Source organism: Engystomops pustulosus, chromosome 5, assembly GCF_040894005.1.
Source record: "Engystomops pustulosus chromosome 5, aEngPut4.maternal, whole genome shotgun sequence".
Classification (NCBI taxonomy): Eukaryota; Metazoa; Chordata; class Amphibia; order Anura; family Leptodactylidae; genus Engystomops; species Engystomops pustulosus.
This window is the reverse complement of record NC_092415.1, coordinates 18,240,112-18,267,238: the sequence shown is the minus strand read 5'-3', so window position 1 is coordinate 18,267,238 and position 27,127 is coordinate 18,240,112. Positions and strand designations below refer to the sequence as shown.

Sequence of the window (27,127 nt, the reverse complement as noted above, 5' to 3'; positions counted from 1 at the left end):
GTAAAATAGGTTGAAAATCTTATTAACAAGCATAGGACAATAATAGTGGCGACCTAGGTAGACATAAGGTGTAAACTAGTTCATGTGTATATACGTTGTGGGGAGAGTTTTAATTTTACTGGTTATTATTATTTTTATGAGCACGAGAGGAAGAGCCGGTGCGCGACCTATCATATATGTAGAGACGTGTTCAGACCTGAAGATGAACCTGTATATGAATATAGTTTGAAAAATGTGAGAATCTTGAATATGGGCTAATAGTGGAACATAAATTCATGTTTGTAATTCATCCCTTTAGGGAATCTGGTATCGAGATGCAGTATCCAAAACGCTTCCCTATCAAAGAGGTTTTTGCTACGATCTCCTCCTCTTGTATTTTGACAAATTTGTTCTATGCCATATGCTAGGAAGCCCGTAGTATTACCCCCATGTTGTTCAATAAAGTGTTTGGAAGCTCCCGATATGGTTTTTTTACGGGTTGAATTATTAGCTCCGGTCTTGCCTATGTCCCCCAGGTGTTCAAGGATGCAACATTTTAATTAGCGAGTAGTGGCCCCTACGTATTTGATATTGCATATCATGCATTCTATAATATAAACAACGTGGTTACTATTACAGTTGATATACATTTTGATGTCAAACTTCTGTGAATTATCTGAATTTGAAAATTGTTTTTTAGTCTTGACCACTTTACAGGTTTTACAAATTTGGGCTCCACAGTGGTAAAAACCTTTATGTGAGAGCCAGGTAGAATTGGGTTTAATGTTGTGTTTATAGCTAGGTGAGATCATGTTGCCTATGGTTAGTGCTTTTTTTGATACAACATTGCAACCATTTTTGAGTATTCGTGCTAATTTTTCATCTTGGTAGAGAATGGGTAAATGTCGTAAAATCATGTTTTTGATATCATCAAATTGGTTGCTGTATTGCAAAACCAGAAAAGGATTATCATTGTACTGGTTATCCTGTTTTGTTTTTTCTATCAGTAAATCCCCTCTTTGTTTTTGACTGACTATACTGCTTGCCCGATTTAACATGCGATCCGTGTAGCCCCTTTTAGATAGCCTCCTTTTAATGTTTCTGGACTCGGTCAAGTAATCTTGCTCCGAGTTACAATTCCTCTTTGCACGCGTTAATTCACCCACAGGTATTGACTTGATAGTATGCCTGGGGTGTAGACTACGTGCGTGCAAGATGGTGTTCCCAGCCACTTTCTTTCTGAATGTATTAGTATTAATATGACCCTCATCCGTATGAAGATTCAAGTCCAAAAACACCATATGATCCTTGTTGCTTGTACAGGTAAAAGTAAGGTTACATTCATTATTATTCAAAAAATCAAGAAATTCTGGTACGGCAGACACATCGGCGCGCCAAATAAATAGCAGGTCGTCGATGTATCTGCCGTACCAGAAGATGCCATCTGTAAAGGGGTTGACATCGCTGTACAGGTAACACTCCTCCCACCATGCCATGGTGAGATTGGCTATGGAGGGTGAAAATTTGGCCCCCATAGAAACCCCCTTGGTTTGGAGGTAAAATGTTCCATTGTAGAGAAAAAAGTTGTGGGTCATTAGGAACCAGAGGACATCATTAATGTAATGCGCTGGATCACCTTTCTTTCCTTCGGGAAGTAAATGTACGGCAACATTCTCAATCTGCATATTTCCAGAAAAATAAACCAAATAAAGCGACAAAAAACGCAAAAGAAGAGGTGGCAGAAAACACCCGAAAAAAAGATCTGGAAGTAGACCGCAGCCTGAGGCACCAACAAAAACAAAAATCGACCAACAAATAACTGATTCTTCTAAAGACAGTGAGGGAGTAAATGTTCTCAATCTATCAAATAAAAAGCTTTCCAGGGATCAAATCGATGTTTTATCGCTGGGTCTGAATTTTGCACCATCCACAAATTTTGATCTCTTCTCTACTCTTAAAGATATTAACAAATTTATTCGAAATTTAACAGTCAAGAGACACTTTATGGATGCTAACAGTACAAACGATACTATGAAACAAAACAACCACAAACATGAATCATTTATAAGAATCTTACCTTTCAGGAACAACGAACGCTCATGACTCTACAGGATTTGGACACTCACCAGACCCTAGATAATGTACCTGTACCCCAACCAGGACACATTAGAAATTCCAACTTCTACCCTATACAATCTAGGACAAACTCTATGGATATATTCCAAGATGTTATGGAACGAGAACTAAAAAAACTCTCGGATACTAATAAATTCAAACACAAACAGAATATGAGCCATAAAATGAGATGTGCCCTCAAAGAACTTAGGGAAGACCAGGGACTAACTATCAGAATGGCAGATAAAGGGGGTACAGTGGTAGTAATGAACACCCAAGATTATGTCCAACAAGTAGAAAACATGCTACAAGACAGTACCACTTATCGCATTCTCCCCTCCAACCCCACAGAAATTTTCAGTAAGAAAATCACAACTCTAATTCAGGGGGGTTTTCAACTGGGAGTTATTGATATGAAACAAAGAGATCATATGCTAGTTGAAAACCCAGTCACCCCTATTTTGTATACCTTACCCAAAGTTCATAAGGGGGAACGTCCACCACCCATGCGACCCATAATCTCGGGGATTGGATCGCTGAATGAGCCCCTATGTGAATGGTTGGACACACTCCTACAGCCCCTGGTCACCAGCAAGTTACCTAAAAGATACGGGGGACGTCCTCAGAAGTCTCAATAATATTGAATGGTCCGATCAGTTTACTTGGGTCAGTTGTGATGCAATATCACTGTACACGTCCATTCCCCATGAGAAAGCCATGTTAGCCCTTAATTTTCACCTCAACAAATATAGCATGTACAATGCTGATCTTAAGAATTACATTAATGATGTCCTCTGGTTCCTAATGACCCACAACTTTTTTCTCTACAATGGAACATTTTACCTCCAAAACAAGGGGGTTTCTATGGGGGCCAAATTTTCACCCTCCATAGCCAATCTCACCATGGCATGGTGGGAGGAGTGTTACCTGTACAGCGATGTCAACCCCTTTACAGATGGCATCTTCTGGTACGGCAGATACATCGACGACCTGCTATTTATTTGGCGCGCCGATGTGTCTGCCGTACCAGAATTTCTTGATTTTTTGAATAATAATGAATGTAACCTTACTTTTACCTGTACAAGCAACAAGGATCATATGGTGTTTTTGGACTTGAATCTTCATACGGATGAGGGTCATATTAATACTAATACATTCAGAAAGAAAGTGGCTGGGAACACCATCTTGCACGCACGTAGTCTACACCCCAGGCATACTATCAAGTCAATACCTGTGGGTGAATTAACGCGTGCAAAGAGGAATTGTAACTCGGAGCAAGATTACTTGACCGAGTCCAGAAACATTAAAAGGAGGCTATCTAAAAGGGGCTACACAGATCGCATGTTAAATCGGGCAAGCAGTATAGTCAGTCAAAAACAAAGAGGGGATTTACTGATAGAAAAAACAAAACAGGATAACCAGTACAATGATAATCCTTTTCTGGTTTTGCAATACAGCAACCAATTTGATGATATCAAAAACATGATTTTACGACATTTACCCATTCTCTACCAAGATGAAAAATTAGCACGAATACTCAAAAATGGTTGCAATGTTGTATCAAAAAAAGCACTAACCATAGGCAACATGATCTCACCTAGCTATAAACACAACATTAAACCCAATTCTACCTGGCTCTCACATAAAGGTTTTTACCACTGTGGAGCCCAAATTTGTAAAACCTGTAAAGTGGTCAAGACTAAAAAACAATTTTCAAATTCAGATAATTCACAGAAGTTTGACATCAAAATGTATATCAACTGTAATAGTAACCACGTTGTTTATATTATAGAATGCATGATATGCAATATCAAATACGTAGGGGCCACTACTCGCTAATTAAAACGTCGCATCCTTGAACACCTGGGGGACATAGGCAAGACCGGAGCTAATAATTCAACCCGTAAAAAAACCATATCGGGAGCTTCCAAACACTTTATTGAACAACATGGGGGTAATACTACGGGCTTCCTAGCATATGGCATAGAACAAATTTGTCAAAATACAAGAGGAGGAGATCGTAGCAAAAACCTCTTTGATAGGGAAGCGTTTTGGATACTGCATCTCGATACCAGATTCCCTAAAGGGATGAATTACAAACATGAATTTATGTTCCACTATTAGCCCATATTCAAGATTCTCACATTTTTCAAACTATATTCATATACAGGTTCATCTTCAGGTCTGAACACGTCTCTACATATATGATAGGTCGCGCACCGGCTCTTCCTCTCGTGCTCATAAAAATAATAATAACCAGTAAAATTAAAACTCTCCCCACAACGTATATACACATGAACTAGTTTACACCTTATGTCTACCTAGGTCGCCACTATTATTGTCCTATGCTTGTTAATAAGATTTTCAACCTATTTTACCTTTGTAAGTATGTGTAATTTCCATACTTTGCTTTTCTCTATAACTACATGCTACATTGTTACATTTTAATGTTGTTATGCTTTTCGCTCACAAAGGTGCCTATTTTAAGGAATGTACTAATAAATGTGTTTTTAAAGCATTAAGATGTAAACACACCTGTGCGGCAGACTTGCACGTTCAACCTATACCACGTCACAGTTCGGGGTGTGACTTTGCTCCCTCCCCCCTTGACGTCTCTTCCGTGCATACTATTTCAGTCTCCCGCATTCAGATGTGTACTAGCCATGAGTAAGAGCGTGTGAAACGCTCGAAACGCGTAGGCTCACGCTTGTAGCCCACCATCTGGACGCAGTGTTGTAGTGCGTTTTTGCACGTATTGCTGTATTTGGAACTTGTCATTAAAATTGGTGGCATCTTTTTATCGTATGCGCTGGATCACCTTTCTTTCCTTCGGGAATTTCTTGTACATACTGTATACACCTATAGATATAGGGCTGATATTTCACATGATGCATACTATGGAAATGGATGGTATACATCATGTCAGAAGGACTTGTCCTCGTCTCGCCTTCTTACGACATCCCTCTATTATCCTGGCACTTACATGAGTGACCGTGCCACACTGTGCACCCTCTGCAGAGTATATACGGTATATCTGTGCACGCTGGGCTCAGCAATGCTTATCCTGATGCTGCACATAAAGGAGCTTCAGATTTATGCTCCAGATTGTCAGACGTTTCTATGCAAAACTGCTAGAGTTGTAGTTTTACAATGTTACCACTAGAGGGCACAGCACACCCTGTAGTCAGTGACTGATGAGTCTGTTCTTCTGGAGCGGCCACCAAAGTCACCTTTTAACTCCTTACAAGTCCCCACTGATTTCTAAGCCTCTTTAACATCTGTGGGTTGAATCCTCCATTATTTTCACCCTTGACACCCATTGGTGCACTGGGTGACTGTCCAAAACACGTCTCTTCTCCAGTCATTGCCTTTGATCTGCTGTGCATTGAGACTACATTGTAGATGATGTCTCCTGGTGACTCAGATCCTGACCTACATAACCATTAAAGGGAACCTACCACCATAATTTCACCTGTAGAGCTGTCCGAGTACCCGGTAACTGTGGCGTTCTGTGCATGTGCAGTAGCTCCGGCCTCTGACTGTGGCCACGCAGCTGCAGGCCTGCATTCTGTGCATGCGCAGAACGCCGGGTACTTGGACAAGGGCGCGTAGCTACGAGGAGCTGCACCGAAGATTAAATGGTAGGAGGAGCAAAGAGGCTACTGGGGCGTGGAGTAGTCGCGACTTGTAGCCTCATGTCCGGCTACTCCACGCCCCAGTAGCCGCTTAAAAAAATGTACATATCAGCGGATTGAAGTTTTCTGAAAGATAGCCGGAATGTGAGGATTAGCCCAAAAGTGCTATCCTCATGTCCCATTCACCCACCTACCACCCGATCTACCTTTATAGGTAGAATCGTGGTGGTAGGTTCCCTTTAAGGTCACATGGATAGATGTCCATGGTCCCTAAAGACAGGATTTTGGACCCTGTAGAGACCTGTTCAATACCAGGCAGAGAATATTGAATATAGGTGAGCTCGAAGTGAGAAATATTTGATCCTCCCCAATGACTCCATAAACCGCACACATTTGGGGCCACATTTATCACTTTTGTGCGCCTAAGTGTAGTAGTTGCGCCTAAATTCTGGCGCACTGTTTTGCCAGAATTATCACAAGCTACAACCATCTGTGATAAGTATATTTTCTGCCTCTTATTAATCACTTAACTTTAACACAGTTTAGGCGCTATTTTGGCGCAGTTTAGGCGCAATGTTAGATTCGGGCAGTTACATGTGATCCTGCTACAAGCTCCTCTCTGCTTCTTCCACATCCCAGAATGGAGATAACACTCACAGCAGCACCCAGGTGTGTGACACCCAGCACCCAGTGACCTCCTCAGCAGGGGCTTCTCCTGGAGGGGATCCCCCAGTGCTGGTCTCCTGCTGCACCCCTGTAATTCTGCACAATATCCCCCTCAGACACTGTGCAGAATTACATGGGGGACACTTGTATGTCGTATCTGCAACATTCTGCAAACTTGTGCAAACTTCTCTTGCTGTGAGCTCAGGAGTTTGCAGAATGTTTTGTAAATAGAAGGTGATGAACTGTAAATAGAGTCTGCAGCTCCTGTCTGCAATGTATCTCATGTCTGTATTATATGTTCTAGTGTCTGCAGTGTCTGGTTGAGCTCTGCTGCTAGAAATGAGCTCTTCTGCAAAGGGGCTCAGTGCTTTCTTCTCAGATAACGCCACCTTCGGGCTGGAGTGTTTTTGCGCCCGTTTTTTGCGCCTAAATGAAAACGTTGCAAGTGATGAATATCATTAGGCGCAGCAAAACATCTGGATTGGTAAGATAGATGAGGGAAAGCTGGTTATTTTTGCTGCGCGGCTAGTTTGGCGTTTAATAGCAAAAATGTCGCAAAAACGGTGCGCCTGAATGAAAAGGCGCAAAAACAACAGAAAAAACAAGTGATACATGTGGCCCATAGTTTTCTGACTGAATCCTAAAAAGCCTTATCTGGTCCTCCAGATGCGGACTCTGTCAAAGTCTACGCAGCAAAGCTTAAAAGTGAGATGCAGAACACAGGAAATAACTTTAAGTGTGTAAAAGGGAGTCCATAGGGCAACTGGGCCGGGACCGATTAAGTTCTCCAGGATTCTTAGACATCCCTTTAAATGTAGTATGCTGTATGCTCCAAGGCTCCCCCTACTGGTCACCTGAGGAGGCTACAATTTCCATACAAAGGAGGTTTGGTGCTTTATATCCTGTGCTATAGTATTTTTTAATGCTTTGTATATGTATTTCAGGTGACAAAGGATACAAAGGTTTACCCGGATTGCCAGGAGGAAAAGGGAAACCAGGTACAACATCAATAGAGCAATGTATAGTGCACACTCACCGTCCGCTTTTGTCTCAAATATCCTATAAAATATAACATCAAAAATACTACATCAAACCAAACAGTCCTTGTATTCCATAAAAGTACCCCAAACAATACATACAATAAATATCACAAATTAAAATGATGATATTACATAGATTGTTCCACACAGAGGAAGGTGTGAGCTCCTATCACAGGTACTTCTGATGATAAACACTTATTATACTGGAGAAGATGACAGATCAGCTTCCTCACTGTGTACTTTACAATCTTTTTGATTTTTAAGAGGTTAAAGAGAGAAGAACATTTACAATGTCCCCCGCCAGGCAGAGATGGTACAGTCCATAGCTGCCCATGTGATGCTCTGCTGAGGTATTATAGGATTGACACCACAGAGATGGAGAAATCTGATCAGAGCAGAAATGAGTGTTACTCTGCAGTATTTTTATAATTTTATTTCTGTTTTATCCCTTTAAAAAAAAAAAAAGAGTAAATTATACATAAAGCTTTATATGCCTTCAACAATGTGGAATTTTCACCCTTACAATGTAATGTGAAATCAATAAACCAATATCGTCTATTTTCATAACTCTGTGACAGATGTGAGACAGAAACGATAATGGAAAATGATTGAACCGAGAACATATTCATCACATATTTCATATGTTGATTTGTTTTTCCCCCCAGGGACCTTTTGTGACTGTGGAAAATACCGCAGAGCAGTCGGGCAGCTGGATGTGAGAGTCACCCAGCTCAAGTCATCCTTACAATTTGTAAAGAATGGTGAGTGCACCGGCGACATCGATATGTAAATGATAAATGTGTGAGCCCCTCCCCTTCTACCTGGCCACGCCCCTAAGAACAGTTAAACCAGACCGTTTACGGTTCATGCGGCAGAATTTCATGCAGATTTTGTGCAGTCTGACACATTTTCCATGTTCTATATCTGAACCAACTCTGATACAACGTAGCGCAGGTCTCTTCTTTCCTATAAAAGCTGAAAAAAACAATAGTCTAACAAATCAATTCCAAAAATCACTGTGTGAACATACGCTGAAAGGAGGATTTAAAAAATTTCACTCACCACCCCCAGAAGACAAGGATAGATAATTTAATTTATAATTAATAATAAACACAAATAGATCATTAATTTAAAACCCAGTTTATAGAGCCCTCCGCTTCTCTAGGGGCGGCTCCCACCAGCTTCCAATCCCATTGGACGAGCATTGCCGTCATGTTTACTGTGTGCACGGCCAATAGGCCAATCCCTGGCATTAATGAACACCATGGGCCTCATTTACTAAGGGTCCGTGGACCGCGATTCCGTCGGGTTTCCCGAATATTTCTGTTTTGCGCCGAATTTCCCCTGCTTTTTGGCGCACGCAATCGGATTGTGGCGCATCGGTGCCGGCATGCATGTGACAGAAATCGGGGGGCGTGGCCGTCGGTCAACCCCACGGATTCGGACAAACCGTGGAATTTAAATATGGAATTGTGTCACAAGATCAGCACTTACATGCACCAGGAAGAAGAAGGTGAACTCCGGCGGACCTCAGCACGGAAGCGACAGATGCAGGATACCGGGCGCACGACCTTCGTGAATCCCGGCAGACCCGAATCCTCGTCGGACAAGGTACCGCGGGATCGCAACAGGACCGGGTAAGTAAATCTGCTCCTATGTGACCATCACATGAACAGTTTATGTTGAATCTACAGGAGCCTGGGCTGCAGAGAGACGTCCCATGTATATATATTTTTATTTCTTTATTTATATAGCGCATACAAATTACTTCTACTAGTTTTATCCAAAACTTTCCCCAAAGTTTTTTTTTTTGAAGATTCTTGAAATACTCCTATTATAAAAATGAATCAATGATAATAATAATTAATAATAATAATTAATGATAAGAATTCATTAAATAGCTCCCACTGAAGCATAGGAATGATAACTGCTACTAATCTACCCAGTCCTGTGCAGGTTATACTTGGATTCTACTACACATGTCAGCTGCCTGCATCTGGCTTCTTCCATACCTCTGCTGCGGCTCCAGCCAATCCGATAATTTCCTACCTGCTTATTATGGACTATTCTGGAACATAACATAACAAGCCAAACTTATTGTGGGCGCGAAATGCAGTAATGATACAGCTGTCAGTGTCAGACATGTAAATCATATACTCCAAGCGCATGTCACAATAAACATTCACTAAAATACTGTTATTCAGCACAGCATTACAGATACGGAGGCCGCATCACACAGATCACACTGATTACCAGGACTGGTTACCTGAGATCACAAGTTTTGTAAATAGTAAACACTACTGATCCAGAGTTACATCCTGTAGATCTTTTATTTTATATAAAAGTAAAAAAACATAACAATACAAACAAAACATAATATACAATATATACAATATCTTACCTGCTGTTCCAGCCCCATTCATACCTAGCAAAAACAATAACTTAAAATACACCGAAATGAATAAACACCAAATACCACAACCCCCACCCAACCGATTATTAAATCAAACCAATAAACAATGGCAAGCCACACCCACAAATAAACAAAAATGACCATGAATATACATAAACCCACCCCACACCCTCCAATAACAAACCACCCCACACCCTTTTTTTTTTTTTAATATATAATAACAAATACACTACACTAAACTAAATCCCTCGCCCGCACCCTTCCCCCCAGACACTGGTCTAACGTCCAAAGTTTGCGTTAAGTAGTCCAGACCAGTGCCCAGGGTCATAGAGTCCAAGGTCAGTTCGTAAATCCCACCACCATCACCCCCCTCCCAACCTAACACTGTGTCCCAAACCCAACTATATACAATATATACAATATATACAGTATTTACAACATAACATAAAGAAAAACAGAATACAAATAAAATAAAATCTGAACAACATCAATCAAAACCACATAAAGCCCAGGTTCGGCGCCTGCAGCCCCTACATCACTACATGTCCAGAACACAAAACAAAAATCTACAGTGCAGCATCAGCTCAACACCAGGAGAGGAGATGACAGACTAAGGGACACTGAAGGAGAACCCCCTCCAAAGGAGAGAGGCCCTCCCCGTGCCCAGCCTCTCATACTCCAGAGAGCGCCCCTTCACCAGGTCACCCACAATGTTCCTAACCACCTCATCCACCGGGAGGGTTTTACGCTGCGTCGACACTAAACACCGTGCGTTCCACGTGTGGTACCTGACCACTAGACTAGAAATAACGTGCAGCGGTCCCGGCCACCCAGGCCTCTGAATGCTCCATAGGCCCACTCCGCATAGGAGAGACCGGCCAACCCGGGCCAATGGATGGAAGCTCCCACCCGGTTGTACACCTCTGTGTTAAAGGGGCACTGAAGCAGGAAGTGGTCCATGCTCTCCAGCAGGCCACCGCACTCCTCCCGGGGACAACCCCTTTCCTCAGAGCTCCTACACTTCAGATTGTCCCTCACACACAGCTTTCCATGGAAGCAGCGCCAAGTCACATCCCAAAACTTCAAGGGGATCCTGATGGAATTCAATAAACTGAAACCCACCCCAAGATCCCAACTTGGGCAATCCCTGAGGGCCAGAGGCTTCTGGAAATGGGTCAACAGAACCCTCTTGTCAAGGATTTTCCTCGAAATGGTCCTGATCTCCCACATTCCCAGACCCCACCGGCGAATCACCTTCAGAACCGGGGTAGCGTAAGCCGGAAGATGCCCATGCGGTGTACGAAGATCCTTCACTTGCCCTCCTGTCTCCCATTCCTGGAAGAAAGGCCTAAACCATCCCCTACAGGAGTATACCCACGGAGGAGCCCTCTCTTTCCAGAGGTTTGCTACATTGATCTTAAGAAAGGTATTTACTAGGAACACCACAGGGTTGACCATACACAACCCTCCTTGTCTCCTCGTGCGGTAAGTAACCTCCCTCTTGATTAGGTTCAGTATATTCCCCCATAACAGCTGGAAGAACAGACTGTAGACCCAAGTCCAGAGGGGTTCTGGCAACATGCACACACTGCCCAGGTAAATCAGCAACGGGAGCAGGTAAGTTTTAATCAGGTTAACCCTTTCTCTGAGGGTCAAAGACCAACCCTTCCACTGGTCCACCTTCTGAGCGGCGATCTTAAGCCTGCCTTCCCAGTTTTGCATGGGGTAATCCTCCTGGCCAAATTCGATGTCAAGAACTTTGGCAGAGTCCTGGGGCCCTGGAAGAGTGTCCGGGCGATCAAACCCTGGATCCCCCTCTCCCAGCCAGAGACTCTCACACTTATCCCGGTTGATCTTGGACCCAGAAGCCTCTGAGTAGCGGTCAACCTCTGACATCACCCATTGCGCCTCCCCTCTCGAGGACACAAAAACGGTGACATCATCGGCATACGCTACCACCCTTAGAGTGGCTTCCGGTGCTGCCCGATCCATCCCGACTCCCACCAACGGCCCACGATCAACCCTCCTAAGGAATGGGTCAATCGCGAACACGTATAAAAGTGGGCTCAGAGGACAACCCTGGCGAACACCAGACCCGACCTCAAAAGAGCGGCCAATCCAACCGTTCACAAGCGGGAAACTCTCTGCCCCTGCGTACAAAACCTTTAGCCAATTGACAAACTCCCCCGGCAGGCCATACCTCAGAAGGACAGACCAGAGGTACTCGTGGTTAACCCGATCAAACGCTTTTGCCTGATCCAAGGACAGCAAGTACCCCTTCCAGTTACCAGCCCTGCCCTGCTCCACTGCCTCCCGAACACAAAGCACAGCACTAAATGTACTCCGGCCTGGAACAGAGCAGTGCTGGGTCCCCGAAAGGAGCCGGGGTGCAAACTGCACCAGCCGATTAAACAGCACCTTTGCCAAAACCTTTCTGTCCGTATTGAGAAGCGCTATGGGACGCCAGTTCTCAATACGAGATCGGTCCTTACCCTTTGACAGGATGATCAGGGCAGACCTCCTCATTGACTTCGGCAGAGCGCCCGAGGAAAGACACTCATTGAATACCTCAGTCAAGAGGGGAACCAAGGCGTCCTTAAAGGTCTTATAAAACTCAGATGTTAAGCCATCCGGACCTGGCGATTTCTTGAGGGCGAGCCCTTCAATCGCCAGGCTGACTTCCTCTTCCCTGATCATCTCTGTCAAAACATCAAGAGAGGGGTCTACTCCTGGCTCAGGGACAGTTTCAGCCAGAAAAGACGACATCACATCCCGATCTAGATCCTTCCGGCCCAAGAGGTGCGAGTAGAAAGATCTGACGACCTCCAGAATCCCTGATCTGGACCTTTTCAGGGATCCCATACTGTCAACCAGTCCTGTGACAACTTTACCATTCACTGACATCTTGCAGTTTCTGTAAGGGTCGGGCGAGCGGTATTTCCCGTAATCCCTCTCAAAAACCAAAGATGCGTGTCTATCGTACTGACACCTCTTCAGCAAGGATTTCACTCTGGAGATGTCCTCACGACTACCTCCAGTCGAGACGAGATGCTCGAGTTTCCTCCTCAGGCCCTGATACAGGCGGTACCTGTCCAGGCTCCTGAGGCTCAAGAGCTGGCGGATGAATCTCGCCACCCTTTTCTTGAGCATCTCCCACCACTCTGACTTACTGCTACAAAGGCCCAGCAATGGTACCTGGCTCTGAAGAAAGTCCTCAAAGGATTGTCTTATCTCCGCTTCTTCCAGGAGAGATGAATTGAGCTTCCAGTAGCCTCTTCCCATCCGGGGGGTCTCTGTAACATTCAGAGAAAACAAAATTAGACAGTGGTCGGAGAACTCCACCTCAACAACGGACACTGCTGAAGAAATGGCTTCCTCCTTTAAATAAAACCTGTCTATTCTAGACCTACAGCTACCCCTATAATAGGTGAACCCCGCGTGGCCTGGGGTGTGCCGGATGTGGACATCCACCAGGCGAGCCTCACTAGCTATGCTATTAAGAGCGACGCTATCATAAGTCAGCTTGTCTCTGGAACCTCCCCTATCCCGGGACCTCGTGACAGCATTAAAGTCCCCTCCAAAGACCACCTGCCGACTTGTAAAAAGGTAGGGCTTGATCCTCATAAAGAGACACTTCCTGTCCCACTTGGACTGGGGACCATAGATGTTAATTAGGCGCAGTTCTTGTCCCTTCATGAGGACATCCAGGATCATGCACCTCCCCATTTCTAACTCAATAACTCGTCGGCATTCTACCGGTGCGGTAAAAAGGACCGCCACTCCGCTATACGGCTCGGCCGCAAGAGACCAATAGGAAGGCCCGTGTCTCCATTCCCTCTTAGCTTTAAACACGGCCGCCAAATCTGGCAGCCTGGTCTCCTGCAAAAATAAAATGTCGGCTTCAACACGGCCGAGAAAATCAAAGGCCGCAAATCTAGCCGCATCAGACTTAATGCTGGCGACATTAATGGACGCCAGCGTCAACGGAGTGGGTGCCGCCATCATGAGTGATTGAGTTAGATGGCTTTTTTCTTACTACCTCCCTTCCCTCTACTGTCCTCTGAGGATGATCTCTTTTCCCTTTTCCCTTCAGAATTGGGGCAACTTCTTTTTAACGAAATTGAGGTGTCCATGTTATTACTGGCCCCCAAGGACCCACCCGGACCACCCTCTCCTTCGTCCTTGTCTCCTGACTCTGAGTCAGTCTCCCACTCTGAGGACCCAGCATCCCCAGAGGATAGAGACTCGGCGCCCCCTGCAGGCTGCTCCGCCGCCACTTCCAGAACCCCACCCTCAGCCTCTCCTTCCGAGGAGGCGATCTCATCGAGGGTGAGGAACTGGTTGGAAAGCTCAACCAGAGGGGAGGAAGTTTTCCCTTCCTTAGGTACCTTAGATACGACGCGTTTTTTCTTTTTCTGCTTGCGCTTATTTTCTAGCCAAATCCTGTTATCCTCATCCATACTCTCATAATGGGAGGACGTGGAGGACATGGCACCTTTCTCGCGCTCCATCCTCCTGACCTCCTCATCCAACTCATCATCCCTCAGGGCCTCAGTAGCATGACCAGCTCGTTCTTTGCCAGCTCATAATTCGACCAGAAGAGCTCTAAGCCCTCCGGCCGAACAAAGCTGACATCGAACTCCGGGGTACCATAAGGATGTATCAGGGCAAAGATGTCACTAGCCCTGAAGTTCATCCTCAGGAGGAGCTCCACCACCCTTGACCTGGGTGGGCATGCGTCACTGCCCCTCCAGCGAAGACGAACCACATTCCTACGGGAAGCTCCGGGCCCGGTTGTGGGTAAAGACCATACAGTCTCCCCCCCCCCCTTTTCTCTTGGAAGGCTGCCAGGCCATGCCTGTCTGTCCAGAAGGACAGATCAACCTCTCTCCCCTCTACAGTGATTGACTTTTCCCCTCTCCTGAGAGCCTCCAGAAGACGCCTTTGCAAAACGCTATTCCCAGAGCCAGGAGACAAGGAGTTAACCCCACTTGCCCCAGCGGTGACACTCGCATAGCTCCTTATGGGAGCGGCCACCACTGGGGGTGCAGATGGATCAGCACAAACCACATGATTAACCCCCTCAGCACCATCCACCACTCCCACACTCACCACACTATGTACATTACTGCCTCGCTTCCCTCGCTTCCTTGCATCACTCACACCAGCTGGGCCAGGAGGACCTGGGGTTGCCTCAGCGTCACTGGACACTGGGGGTAGAGCCACCTCCATAGCTGATTCAGCCTGAGAAGAGGCAGCTCCAACCCCGATCTTACTTGTGCCCTCTGCCTCATTGTGATTGTGTGTTTCACATTGAACTGTTATACTGCTGCCACGTGCTGTCGAGCGCCGCTCCAGCACTCAAGAGGTTAATCCTTGCAAGAACTGTACCAGCTCTGCTACATCCGGCGCTGCCGTGCCTGAAGATTTTTACCTGAGAAACTGTGGCGTAGCAAATAATTCAAGCCCGCCAAAACCTTCACTGGCGGGAAACCCAGATGACGCATCAAGCTCCACCCACGCGCGAATGGCGCGAACCCCGCCTCCTGTGGCGCAGGAAAAATTAGAGCCCGCCACAGCTCTTGGCGGGAAGGACTTGGACTCCTCCTACTGGCTAGAGGCGGACTTCCTGCCCCGCCTCAGAGAAACGCCAGAACTCGAGTGGATTCTGGACAGTGAGGAGAGCATCATGTGGGGTCCTCCGCCCTTCCCTCCTGTGGAGCGTCCTGAGTTCTATGAAGTACTGGAGACCATGGTGGTGGTCTCTGCGCAGCCGGTCCGGAGGCCCTTTGCTGGGCACCGACTGCATCGAGGACTGACCCGAGCATTCGTCACCCGGAGGTCCAGACGGTGACGGAGTGCCAAGTACCACCCGGGCGGTTCCTCGTACCTATCCCGGTTACCATACCGGTACCGCAGGCCCACGTGGAGGCGCCACGTGGGGAGGTCCCGACTCCTGTCGAGCCAGCGCCTGGGCCTACTGCTGCTGCGCCACCTGCTCCAAGGCTACTGTCCCTGTTGTTCGGCCTGCTAGCCCTGCTGAGACGGTTCCTGATCCTCCGGCTGCTCCTGCTCCTGTTCCGGCACCTACCCGACCAACACGGAGATCCGAGCCTGCACCGGAGCCACGAGCCCCAGCACCGGCACCTCCGAAGCCTCGAGGCCGAGGTGAGGCCGCCCGCCAGCGACTCCGGGACGCTGTCTCGGAGCAGCGGCGCTGCGAGAAGGAGGCCCAACGCTACATGGCCGGCCGGTCTGCAGCTGGAGCCTGGGTAGAAAAGAACCGCACCACCGGCATGGTCCGGTACTTTGACAAACAGCGCGGCTATGGCTTCGCCACCCAGGACTACACCGGACGGGAAGTATTTATACCCCGCCGGTCTGTCAAGAGGCCTGATCTGCCGGAGAGCCAGCACAACCTGAAGCCAGGCGAGTGCATTGAATTCTCCCTGCAAGAGGGGCCCCGAGGACCCTGGGCGGCTGGTGTGATCCGGATCCCCGACTCCGATGAGGACCGCTACTTCCCGCACGACGACTGGTATGAGGACGACGAGTGGCCGGAATCCCCGAACACCTCCTCTTCCTCGGCTGCGAGTCCCCGGGCGGTGACCCACGTGAATGCCCCATCCACGGTAATCGTGAGTACGGGTCCCATTGCCATCCATGGGCCGGGCATGATCCAGGGCGCCACCCCCACCGTTTCCCCTGCCGGGAGTATTGCCAGGTCCCGCGGCTCTTCTGTGGGAGAAGACATCCCGGCTAGCGAACCTTGTCCGGAGGTTCCGTCTAGGCCCACATCTCCCCTTGCCGGTTATCAATGGGGTGATGACCCGGCCCCGGAAGAACCGGAGCTGGAAGGAGCTGCGGCGCTGCCGCAGGTCCCAGTTTATTTCTTTCTGGACCCCTCCGTGGTCCCCGGCTCAGTTGAGCCCCCGGCTGGAACAGCCGACACCCCGGGCGACAGTGCTCCTCCCCCTGAAAGTCAGGAGGATGTTGCTGCACCTGCAGTACCCGCAACTGCCACCGGGTGTCCCCAGCCGGAACCCACTCCTGCTGAGGATGTACAGGATTCCCTGCTGGAGCCGGATCCTGTCTTTGCTGAACTCAGCGATACTGAGTAACCCCTGATGGGCTGAAAACCTTCTTCAGGTACTGTGTACATATGTATATTTATTTCTGCCCTACCCTATAGAGCCAGAAACTGTCCTGAGACTCTTACCCTTATTTATCTCAGTCAAGAGATTATACACTGCCCTGTGCTATGATAGCACCTCTTCCTCTGCCACAGCAGAGATTCCTACCAAAGGACTCTGTCCCTCTACACAAAGAGGAGACCCTTTGCTTCTCAGTGCACTTTTCCCCTCATCAAGGGCTGTACCCAGAAGATGGACTTTGTCACTAGACACCTTCTGAGAGACTTTGGCCAGATACTCCAGGGAAAAGTTGCTATTGCTATTGACTACTATATTGCACTTAATGCCTTCCTTTTAGGTACGGACATTATGTTTGCACTTTTTATGCCTTTTCTTTGCAGGAAAAGAGACATTTATTATCGTGCTACCTTGAGTAGCCTATCTACCTCTGTAACGTTTGTAACGTTCAAGATGTGTACCCATTGGGCTCCTAAGCCAATGTGAATTTACAACCTGTTGCACACTGTCATATCTGCCAGTAGTCTGCATTAACCCTTTCATAGGCTTTTCAGGTTGTAGTGTGGCTGTGTCGGACCGTCTTTTATGTAAAACACTGACCGTTACCTGATCCCTCAAACCGAGGTTTGCACATGGGGGTAGTCCGTAAACTGCAGGTCCTACGGGGACCGGGGGTGTTACAAAGATAGCACCTGGATGCCACCCATACATGGGTAAGGACGTCAGGAGGTACTCGTGTCGCATATGCTAATGCAATGCAGATATATACATTATATAATTGTCGCCAGGGAAGAAGCGTTGATACAACAAATATACAGGCCTTGGTGCAAGGAGTGGATTACAGGACATGACACCACACCTTTCCTACTGTACAGTTCGGTTTAATGGCGTCAGCGACCAACTGTCATACAGCTACATATTTTTGTCTTTAGTCCGACACCAACCCAGGTGCCTGTCTCCAGGACCATGGGCGGTTTGTCCCTACACCTCACATAGCCTGCACTTCCCAGAAGTGCCCTTAGCCCCCTCTGTGCCCCAAAACATCTGTAGTCGAGCCGAGGGCGGCTCTTTCAATTGCCCCCGGGGTATGCAACACCCTCGCCGATGCAATGGCGAGGGAGGGTTTGCGAATACGTCCCACCTGCATGTAATCACCTTACACTACATGGTCCTGATAGGACATAGGGTATATTGCAGTGGTGAATCCTGCCTGGCAAGGCAGAGGTTAAGTATTTTGTATGATGCAAGATGCTGTTGTCCAATGATATGTGTTACATCCTGTCCTCTGTAAGCTGAGATGTGATTGGAGGAGCAGCCACCACCTGACCAAAGGGAGGTAATAAAACCCCCTGGCCAGGAATGTTCTGGAGATCTAAGAGAAAGGAGTTAGTGAGAGAAGTCTCTCCCACAGGAGAAGATCTTGTAGACTTAGAGTGAGTGAGTGAGTGAGTGAGTAATCTCTGTCTAGCCCATACCAGAGCAGGAAGAGCCTAGCCCCTGCCTCTGAAGAGTGGAGCATTAGACTAGAGTTAGTGTAGTGAGGAAAAGGGGTATCATCTTACCTTTAAAGGTGATACCTGAAGCCCTACAGGACAAGCTGAAGCTTCCTACCAGGACACAGCTGCCTCCCAGCCTGCCCTCTACATCCAGGCTGGTGAACTATCTCCTGAGGCTCCCTCCAACTCACATCTCAGCACTCCATCTACCTGTTAAAGGCGCGTTGCTGCGGTTCCTGCCGGTTCAAATAAAGAACTGTAAGTTGTTTTCTTCAACTTCTGTCTCCGTCTGGTCCCTGCTAATACGGCTGCCTTCATCACCGGCACCCTGTCCATCACCCAGAGACTCACACTCGGGACATTAAGGGGTTGCCCCAGGGAGATCCGCTATAGCAGCCTCTCCCTCATCATTTCTTGCCAACACCACCCTGCTGGAGACCTGCCAGGCTGTAGGACAGCCCTCCGGTTCCCCCGTACCAAGCACCGTGACCATAGCGTGCAAAGGCCGCAACCGCCAGCCACTCCGGTACCGCGGGCCCCGGCTGTCACCAGGCCTCACCTCAAGGGCTAGGCCCCGGTGGGGGATGTTGCACTTGGCTCCGGGCAGATCTTCTCACCCCCTCCGCTTTGGCCGGTAACTTGTTTTTCCTGCCTCCCGCCGGCCTGGTCCGGGAGGCAGAAGCCTGGGATTTTCCTGGCTCACTCATCCCACAGAACCCACTCCCTCCCTGGGGAGGAGAGAGCAGGCCTGGGTGGATCAATCTTCCTCCAGGTGGTGCAGGAGCTCAGCAGCACACAACCACACCCACAGCAGTTCACAGCGGAATGAGCCAGCACGAGCTATTCTGCTGCTGGTGCAGTCACTATATACATACATGACATTACTTATCCTGTACTGATCCTGAGTTACATCCTGTATTATACCCCAGAGCTGTACTCACTATTCTGCTGCTGGTGCAGTCACTGTGTACATACATGACATTACTTATCATGTACTGATCCTGAGTTACATCCTGTATTATACACCAGAGCTGCAGTCACTATTCTGCTGCTGGTGCAGTCACTATGTACATACATGACATTACTTATCCTGTACTGATCCTGAATTACATCCTGTTTTATACTCCAGAGCTGCACTCACTATTCTGCTGCTGATGCAGTCACTGTGTACATACATGACATTACTTATCCTGTACTGATCCTGAGTTACATCCTGTATTATACCCCAGAGCTGCACTCACTATTCTGCTGCTGGTGCAGTCACTGTCTACATACATGACATTACTTTTCCTATACTGATCCTGAGTTACATCCTGTATTATACCCCAGAGCTGCACTCACTATTCTGCTGCTGATGCAGTCACTGTGTACATACATGACATTACTTATCCTGTACTGATCCTGAGTTACATCCTGTATTATACTCCAGAGCTGCACTCACTATTCTGCTGCTGGTGCAGTCACTATGTACATACATGACATTACTTATCCTGTACTGATCCTGAGTTACATCCTGTATTATACCCCAGAGCTGCACTCACTATTCTGCTGCTGGTGCAGTCACTGTGTACATACATGACATTACTTATCCTGTACTGATCCTGAGTTACATCCTGTATTATATCCCAGAGCTGCACTCACTATTCTGCTGCTGGTGCAGTCACTGTGTACATACATGACATTACTTATCCTGTACTGATCCTGAGTTACATCCTGTATTATACTCCAGAGCTGCACTCACTATTCTGCTGCTGGTGCAGTCAGTATGTACATACATGACATTACTTATCCTGTACTGATCCTGAGTTACATCCTGTATTATACTCCAGAGCTGCACTCACTATTCTGCTGCTGGTGCAGTCACTGTGTACATACATGACATTACTTATCCTGTACTGATCCTGAGTTACATCCTGTATTATATCCCAGAGCTGCACTCACTATTCTGCTGCTGGTGCAGTCACTTGGTACATACATGACATTACTTATCCTGTACTGATCCTGAGTTACATCCTGTATTATACACCAGAGCTGCACTCACTATTCTGCTGCTGGTGCAGTCACTGTGTACATAAATGACATTACTTATCCAGTACTGATCCTGAGTTACATCCTGTATTATACTCCAGAGCTGCACTCACTATTCTGCTGCTGGTGCAGTCACTGTGTACATACATGACATTACTTATCCTGTACTGATCCTGAGTTACATCCTGTATTATACGCCAGAGCTGCACTCACTATTCTGCTGCTGGTGCAGTCACTGTGTACATACATGACATTACTTTTCCTATACTGATCCTGAGTTACATCCTGTATTATACCCCAGAGCTGCACTCACTATTCTGCTGCTGATGCAGTCACTATGTACATACATGACATTACTTATCCTGTACTGATCCTGAGTTACATCCTGTATTATACCCCAGAGCTGCACTCACTATTCTGCTGCTGGTGCAGTCACTGTGTACATACATGACATTACTTTTCCTATACTGATCCTGAGTTACATCCTGTATTATACCCCAGAGCTGCACTCACTATTCTGCTGCTGATGCAGTCACTGTGTACATACATGACATTACTTATCCTGTACTGATCCTGAGTTACATCCTGTATTATACTCCAGAGCTGCACTCACTATTCTGCTGCTGGTGCAGTCACTATGTACATACATGACATTACTTATCCTGTACTGATCCTGAGTTACATCCTGTATTATACCCCAGAGCTGCACTCACTATTCTGCTGCTGGTGCAGTCACTGTGTACATACATGACATTACTTATCCTGTACTGATCCTGAGTTACATCCTGTATTATATCCCAGAGCTGCACTCACTATTCTGCTGCTGGTGCAGTCACTGGGTACATACATGACATTACTTATCCTGTACTGATCCTGAGTTACATCCTGTATTATACACCAGAGCTGCACTCACTATTCTGCTGCTGGTGCAGTCACTGTGTACATACATGACATTACTTATCCAGTACTGATCCTGAGTTACATCCTGTATTATACACCAGAGTTGCACTCACTATTCTGCTGCTGGTGCAGTCACTGTGTACATACATGACATTACTTATCCTGTACTGATCCTGAGTTACATCCTGTATTATACACCAGAGCTGCACTCACTATTCTGCTGCTGGTGCAGTCACTGTGTACATACATGACATTACTTATCCAGTACTGATCCTGAGTTACATCCTGTATTATACTCCAGAGCTGCACTCACTATTCTGCTGCTGGTGCAGTCACTGTGTACATACATGACATTACTTATCCTGTACTGATCCTGAGTTACATCCTGTATTATACCCCAGAGCTGCACTCACTATTCTGCTGCTGGTGCAGTCACTGTGTACATACATGACATTACTTTTCCTATACTGATCCTGAGTTACATCCTGTATTATACCCCAGAGCTGCACTCACTATTCTGCTGCTGATGCAGTCACTATGTACATACATGACATTACTTATCCTGTACTGATCCTGAGTTACATCCTGTATTATACCCCAGAGCTGCACTCACTATTCTGCTGCTGGTGCAGTCACTGTGTACATACATGACATTACTTTTCCTATACTGATCCTGAGTTACATCCTGTATTATACCCCAGAGCTGCACTCACTATTCTGCTGCTGATCCAGTCACTATGTACATACATGACATTACTTATCCTGTACTGATCCTGAGTTACATCCTGTATTATATCCCAGAGCTGCACTCACTATTCTGCTGCTGGTGCAGTCACTGGGTACATACATGACATTACTTATCCTGTACTGATCCTGAGTTACATCCTGTATTATACACCAGAGCTGCACTCACTATTCTGCTGCTGGTGCAGTCACTGTGTACATACATGACATTACTTATCCAGTACTGATCCTGAGTTACATCCTGTATTATACACCAGAGTTGCACTCACTATTCTGCTGCTGGTGCAGTCACTGTGTACATACATGACATTACTTATCCTGTACTGATCCTGAGTTACATCCTGTATTATACACCAGAGCTGCACTCACTATTCTGCTCCTGGTGCAGTCACTGTGTACATACATGACATTACTTATCCAGTACTGATCCTGAGTTACATCCTGTATTATACTCCAGAGCTGCACTCACTATTCTGCTGCTGGTGCAGTCACTGTGTACATACATGACATTACTTATCCTGTACTGATCCTGAGTAACATCCTGTATTATACCCCAGAGCTGCACTCACTATTCTGCTGCTGGTGCAGTCACTGTGTACATACATGACATTACTTATCATGTACTGATCCTGAGTTACATCCTGTATTATACACCAGAGCTGCAGTCACTATTCTGCTGCTGGTGCAGTCACTATGTACATACATGACATTACTTATCCTGTACTGATCCTGAATTACATCCTGTATTATACCCCAGAGCTGCACTCACTATTCTGCTGCTGGTGCAGTCACTGTGTACATACATGACATTACTTTTCCTATACTGATCCTGAGTTACATCCTGTATTATACCCCAGAGCTGCACTCACTATTCTGCTGCTGGTGCAGTCACTGTGTACATACATGACATTACTTATCCTGTACTGATCCTGAGTTACATCCTGTATTATACTCCAGAGCTGCACTCACTATTCTGCTGCTGGTGCAGTCACTATGTACATACATGACATTACTTATCCTGTACTGATCCTGAGTTACATCCTGTATTATACCCCAGAGCTGCACTCACTATTCTGCTGCTGGTGCAGTCACTGTGTACATACATGACATTACTTATCCTGTACTGATCCTGAGTTACATCCTGTATTATATCCCAGAGCTGCACTCACTATTCTGCTGCTGGTGCAGTCACTGGGTACATACATGACATTACTTATCCTGTACTGATCCTGAGTTACATCCTGTATTATACACCAGAGCTGCACTCACTATTCTGCTGCTGGTGCAGTCACTGTGTACATACATGACATTACTTATCCAGTACTGATCCTGAGTTACATCCTGTATTATACACCAGAGTTGCACTCACTATTCTGCTGCTGGTGCAGTCACTGTGTACATACATGACATTACTTATCCTGTACTGATCCTGAGTTACATCCTGTATTATTCTCCAGAGCTGCACTCACTATTCTGCTGCTGGTGCAGTCACTGTGTACATACATGACATTACTTATCCTGTACTGATCCGGAGTTACAGCCTGTATTATACTCCAGAGCTGCACTCACTATTCTGCTGCTGGTGCAGTCACTGTGTACATACATGACATTACTTATCCTGTACTGATCCTGGGTTACATCCTGTATTATCCCCCAGAGCTGCACTCACTATTCTGCTGCTGGTGCAGTCACTGTGTACATACATGACATTACTTATCCTGTACTGATCCTGAGTTACATCCTGTATTATACCCCAGAGCTGCACTCACTATTCTGCTGCTGGTGCAGTCACTGTGTACATACATGACATTACTTATCCTGTACTGATCCTGAGTTACATCCTGTATTATACTCCAGAGCTGCACTCACTATTCTGCTGCTGGTGCAGTCACTGTGTACATACATGACATTACTTATCCTGTATTATACTTCAGAGCTGGACTCATAATTGACTTGTCTCCAATAGTTATTGCAGGAATTCGGGAAACAGAAGATAAGTTCTATTACATCGTAAAAGAAGAATGTAATTATAGAGATGCGATGACTCAGTGCCGGATCAGAGGTGGGACACTGGCGATGCCCAAGGACCGACGCACCAACGCGCTGATTGCGGATTACATCTCCAGCCTGGGATTACTAAGGGTTTTCATTGGGATCAATGATATTGAGAAGGAGAAGCAGTTCATGTATGTGGACAACACTCCGCTCCAGACCTACAGCAGCTGGAGGAGCGGGGAGCCCAACGACGGCTCCGGATATGAGGATTGTGTGGAAATGCTGAGCAGCGGCGCCTGGAATGATGTGGACTGTCACCAGACCATATACTTTGTCTGTGAGTTTGTAAAAAAGCCAAAATAATCCAGATATGGAAAGGTCATACCTTTATGAGGGGGGCACTTACCTGTATGAGGGGGACACTTACCTGTATGAGGGGGCATTTACCTGTATGAGGGGGCACTTACCTGTATGAGGGGGCACTTACCTGTATGAGGGGGCACTTACCTGTATGAGGGGGACACACTGTATGAGGGGGACACTTACCTGTATGAGGGGGACACTTACCTGTATGAGGGGGCACTTACCTGTATGGTTTTTAAAAAACAATATAAACTAATAACAACATAAGTTATGTCCAACACAGTGAGTGGTCGCATAATAGCTCCCCCAAAAATGTGCCAGAAAGATATCACCTGGAGAACCACAGAACATTGTGCGACAAGCACGAGCCGTAACAATATTAGACACATTGGGGGTCATTTACTAAGGGCCCGATTCGCGTTTTCCCGACGTGTTACCCGAATATTTCCAATTTGCGCCGATTTCCCCTGTATTGCCCCAGGATTTTGGCGCACGCGATCGGATTGTGGCGCATCGGTGCCGGCATGCACGCGACGGAAATCGGGGGGCGTGGCCGAACGAAAACCCGACGTATTCGGAAAAACCGCCGCATTTAAAAACGGAAAACCTTCACTCAGCCGGCCTTGGTGAATTCCAGTGCGTTCAGATGCTTTTCAGCGCAGCAGCGCCACCCGGTGGACATCGGAGGAACTACCTTCATAAATCCCGGCCGGACCCGAATCCAGCGCAGAGAGCGCGCCGCTGGATCGCGAATGGACCGGGTAAGTAAATCTGCCCCCATATGTCTGATTTCCTGCATGTGTCGCTCCCCCGATCAGGTCCGCCGGAGTTCACCATCTTCATCCCGGTGCATGTAAGTGTTTGGATTGCGACACAATTTTTAAAATTCTGCGCGTTATCCGAATCCGTCGGATCATCAGAGGCCCCCCCCCCCCCCCCGATTTGTGTCGCATGAAAGCTGGCGCAATGGCGACACAATGGCCTACTAATTACATGCCCTAGCTTTAGAAATCGGGGCGGGCGGGCCTTCGGATTTGGACAATGCGCAGGATTTAACAATTAGCCCAATAAGCACTTACAAGCAGGTGAACTCCGGCGGACCTCGGCGCAGAAGTGACGGATGCAGGAACTCGGGCGCACGATGTTAGGCCCCTTCCACACTTGCGTTGCAGATCACGTCAGAGTCTGATCAGGGTGCGATCAGGGTTTGGTCAGTGAAAAACACGCATTTTGCATCAGAGTGCAATCAGTTTTCAGTCAGAGTTTGTTCAGTGTCTCAGTTTTTCACGCACGTTTTCAATGCAATTTCAATGCGTTTTTCGTGCGCAGAAAATGCGCGTGTAATGGACTCATGGCTGAGCTCTATCTTTTCTATGGCAATTGATGCGTGAAAAACGCATTGCACTTGCAAGTATCTCAGAGTGCAATGCGTTTTTGATGCGTCTCCATAGACTTGTATGGGGCGTTTTTCGCGTGACTTGCAAAAGTAGAGCATGTCGAGATCTAAACGCGCGTTAAAAAAAACGCGCGTGTGTGCGTGAAAAAAAATGCAAGTCTGAAAAGACCCACTGGTTACAATGGGTCAGAGTGCAATGCAAGTTCTGCACGTCAAAAGCACGCGCAGAAAACGCGCGTGAAAAACGCAAGTGTGAAAGGGGCCTTAGTGAATCCGGCAGACCCGAATCCTCGTAGGACAACGCACCGCGGGATCGCGACAGGCCCGGGAAAGTAAATCTCCCCCATTGCTTTATAACAGCACCATTGCCCCTTAACAGCCTCAGTGACCTGTGATAGTAGAGGCCACATGTACCCATAAAAGTATCAGACCAACCACAGAGACTCACAGCATTATAAAGGTGCTAGCCCATATAATAGTGTCCTCCCCAGTGCCCCCATAAAAGTCTCAGCTCAGTGGCCAGCGCCCCCTACCTTCTATAATACACCTGTAAGGGGATTGCTCTGCTACTCTTAGCTGCCCATTCAGATTTCTACTCTGCACTGATGAGTAGCAAAAACTCTGAAACAGTCTGCAGTCAGTCTCTGATCGACCTCTGACCCCAGTCTCTATGTAGGGTGTGACTCTGACTTATGCCACAAAACCTACCTATACAGCGGAGCACCCCCAGAATAAGAATGGCCAATCACCTTGGGGCGGATCTCCCTACATCTACTACTATGTGTGTATTTGGAGTCATAGTTACCCCTCTTGTATCAGAGATCTAGATTGACACACTTGTGACTTTTATGACACTTTTATGTTTTGCACGTTATACAGGAACCTTCTGCCTCTTGTACCATTTTAATTGTATGTTTTTATCTTCATTGCAATAAAGTTGTGCTTATACTTTTCCAGCGAGCATTTCCCTTTACTCCACACCAGCCCCATCTCCACTAAATACTGTACAGATGTTTTGGCGGCTTTACCGCTGCCTCCTGACACTGACTTGATGAACCCTTTTTTCATGTTTTGCTCTATAACATTACATTACATTCAATGACAATCTGCCCCATTCAGAGCGAGCCAAGTGATTGTTAATGATTTATCATCAGGATGGACCAGTTTTCGCAGATACATGAGGCGACATCTAAGCTGTCCTGGTCA

General features: G+C 46.8%; 1 protein-coding gene across 2 annotated transcripts in view; it reads left to right on the top strand.

The window, feature by feature from the left end:
* The window catches only part of COLEC10 (collectin subfamily member 10), a 62,978-nt gene extending 36,104 nt beyond the window's left edge, over positions 1-26,874 (top strand). Inside the window, exons 5-8 of one of the 2 annotated variants that reach the window (XR_011855660.1) lie at positions 7,340-7,393; positions 8,101-8,196; positions 24,134-24,589; positions 24,650-26,874. Coding sequence is in view for 1 of the 2 variants with exons in the window: in XM_072151278.1 (XP_072007379.1) it covers positions 7,340-7,393; positions 8,101-8,196; positions 24,134-24,525 (542 nt within the window). In the remaining variant the exon portion in view is untranslated. The other variant, XM_072151278.1, reaches the window with a different exon arrangement.
* Positions 26,875-27,127: the final 253 nt, after the last annotated feature.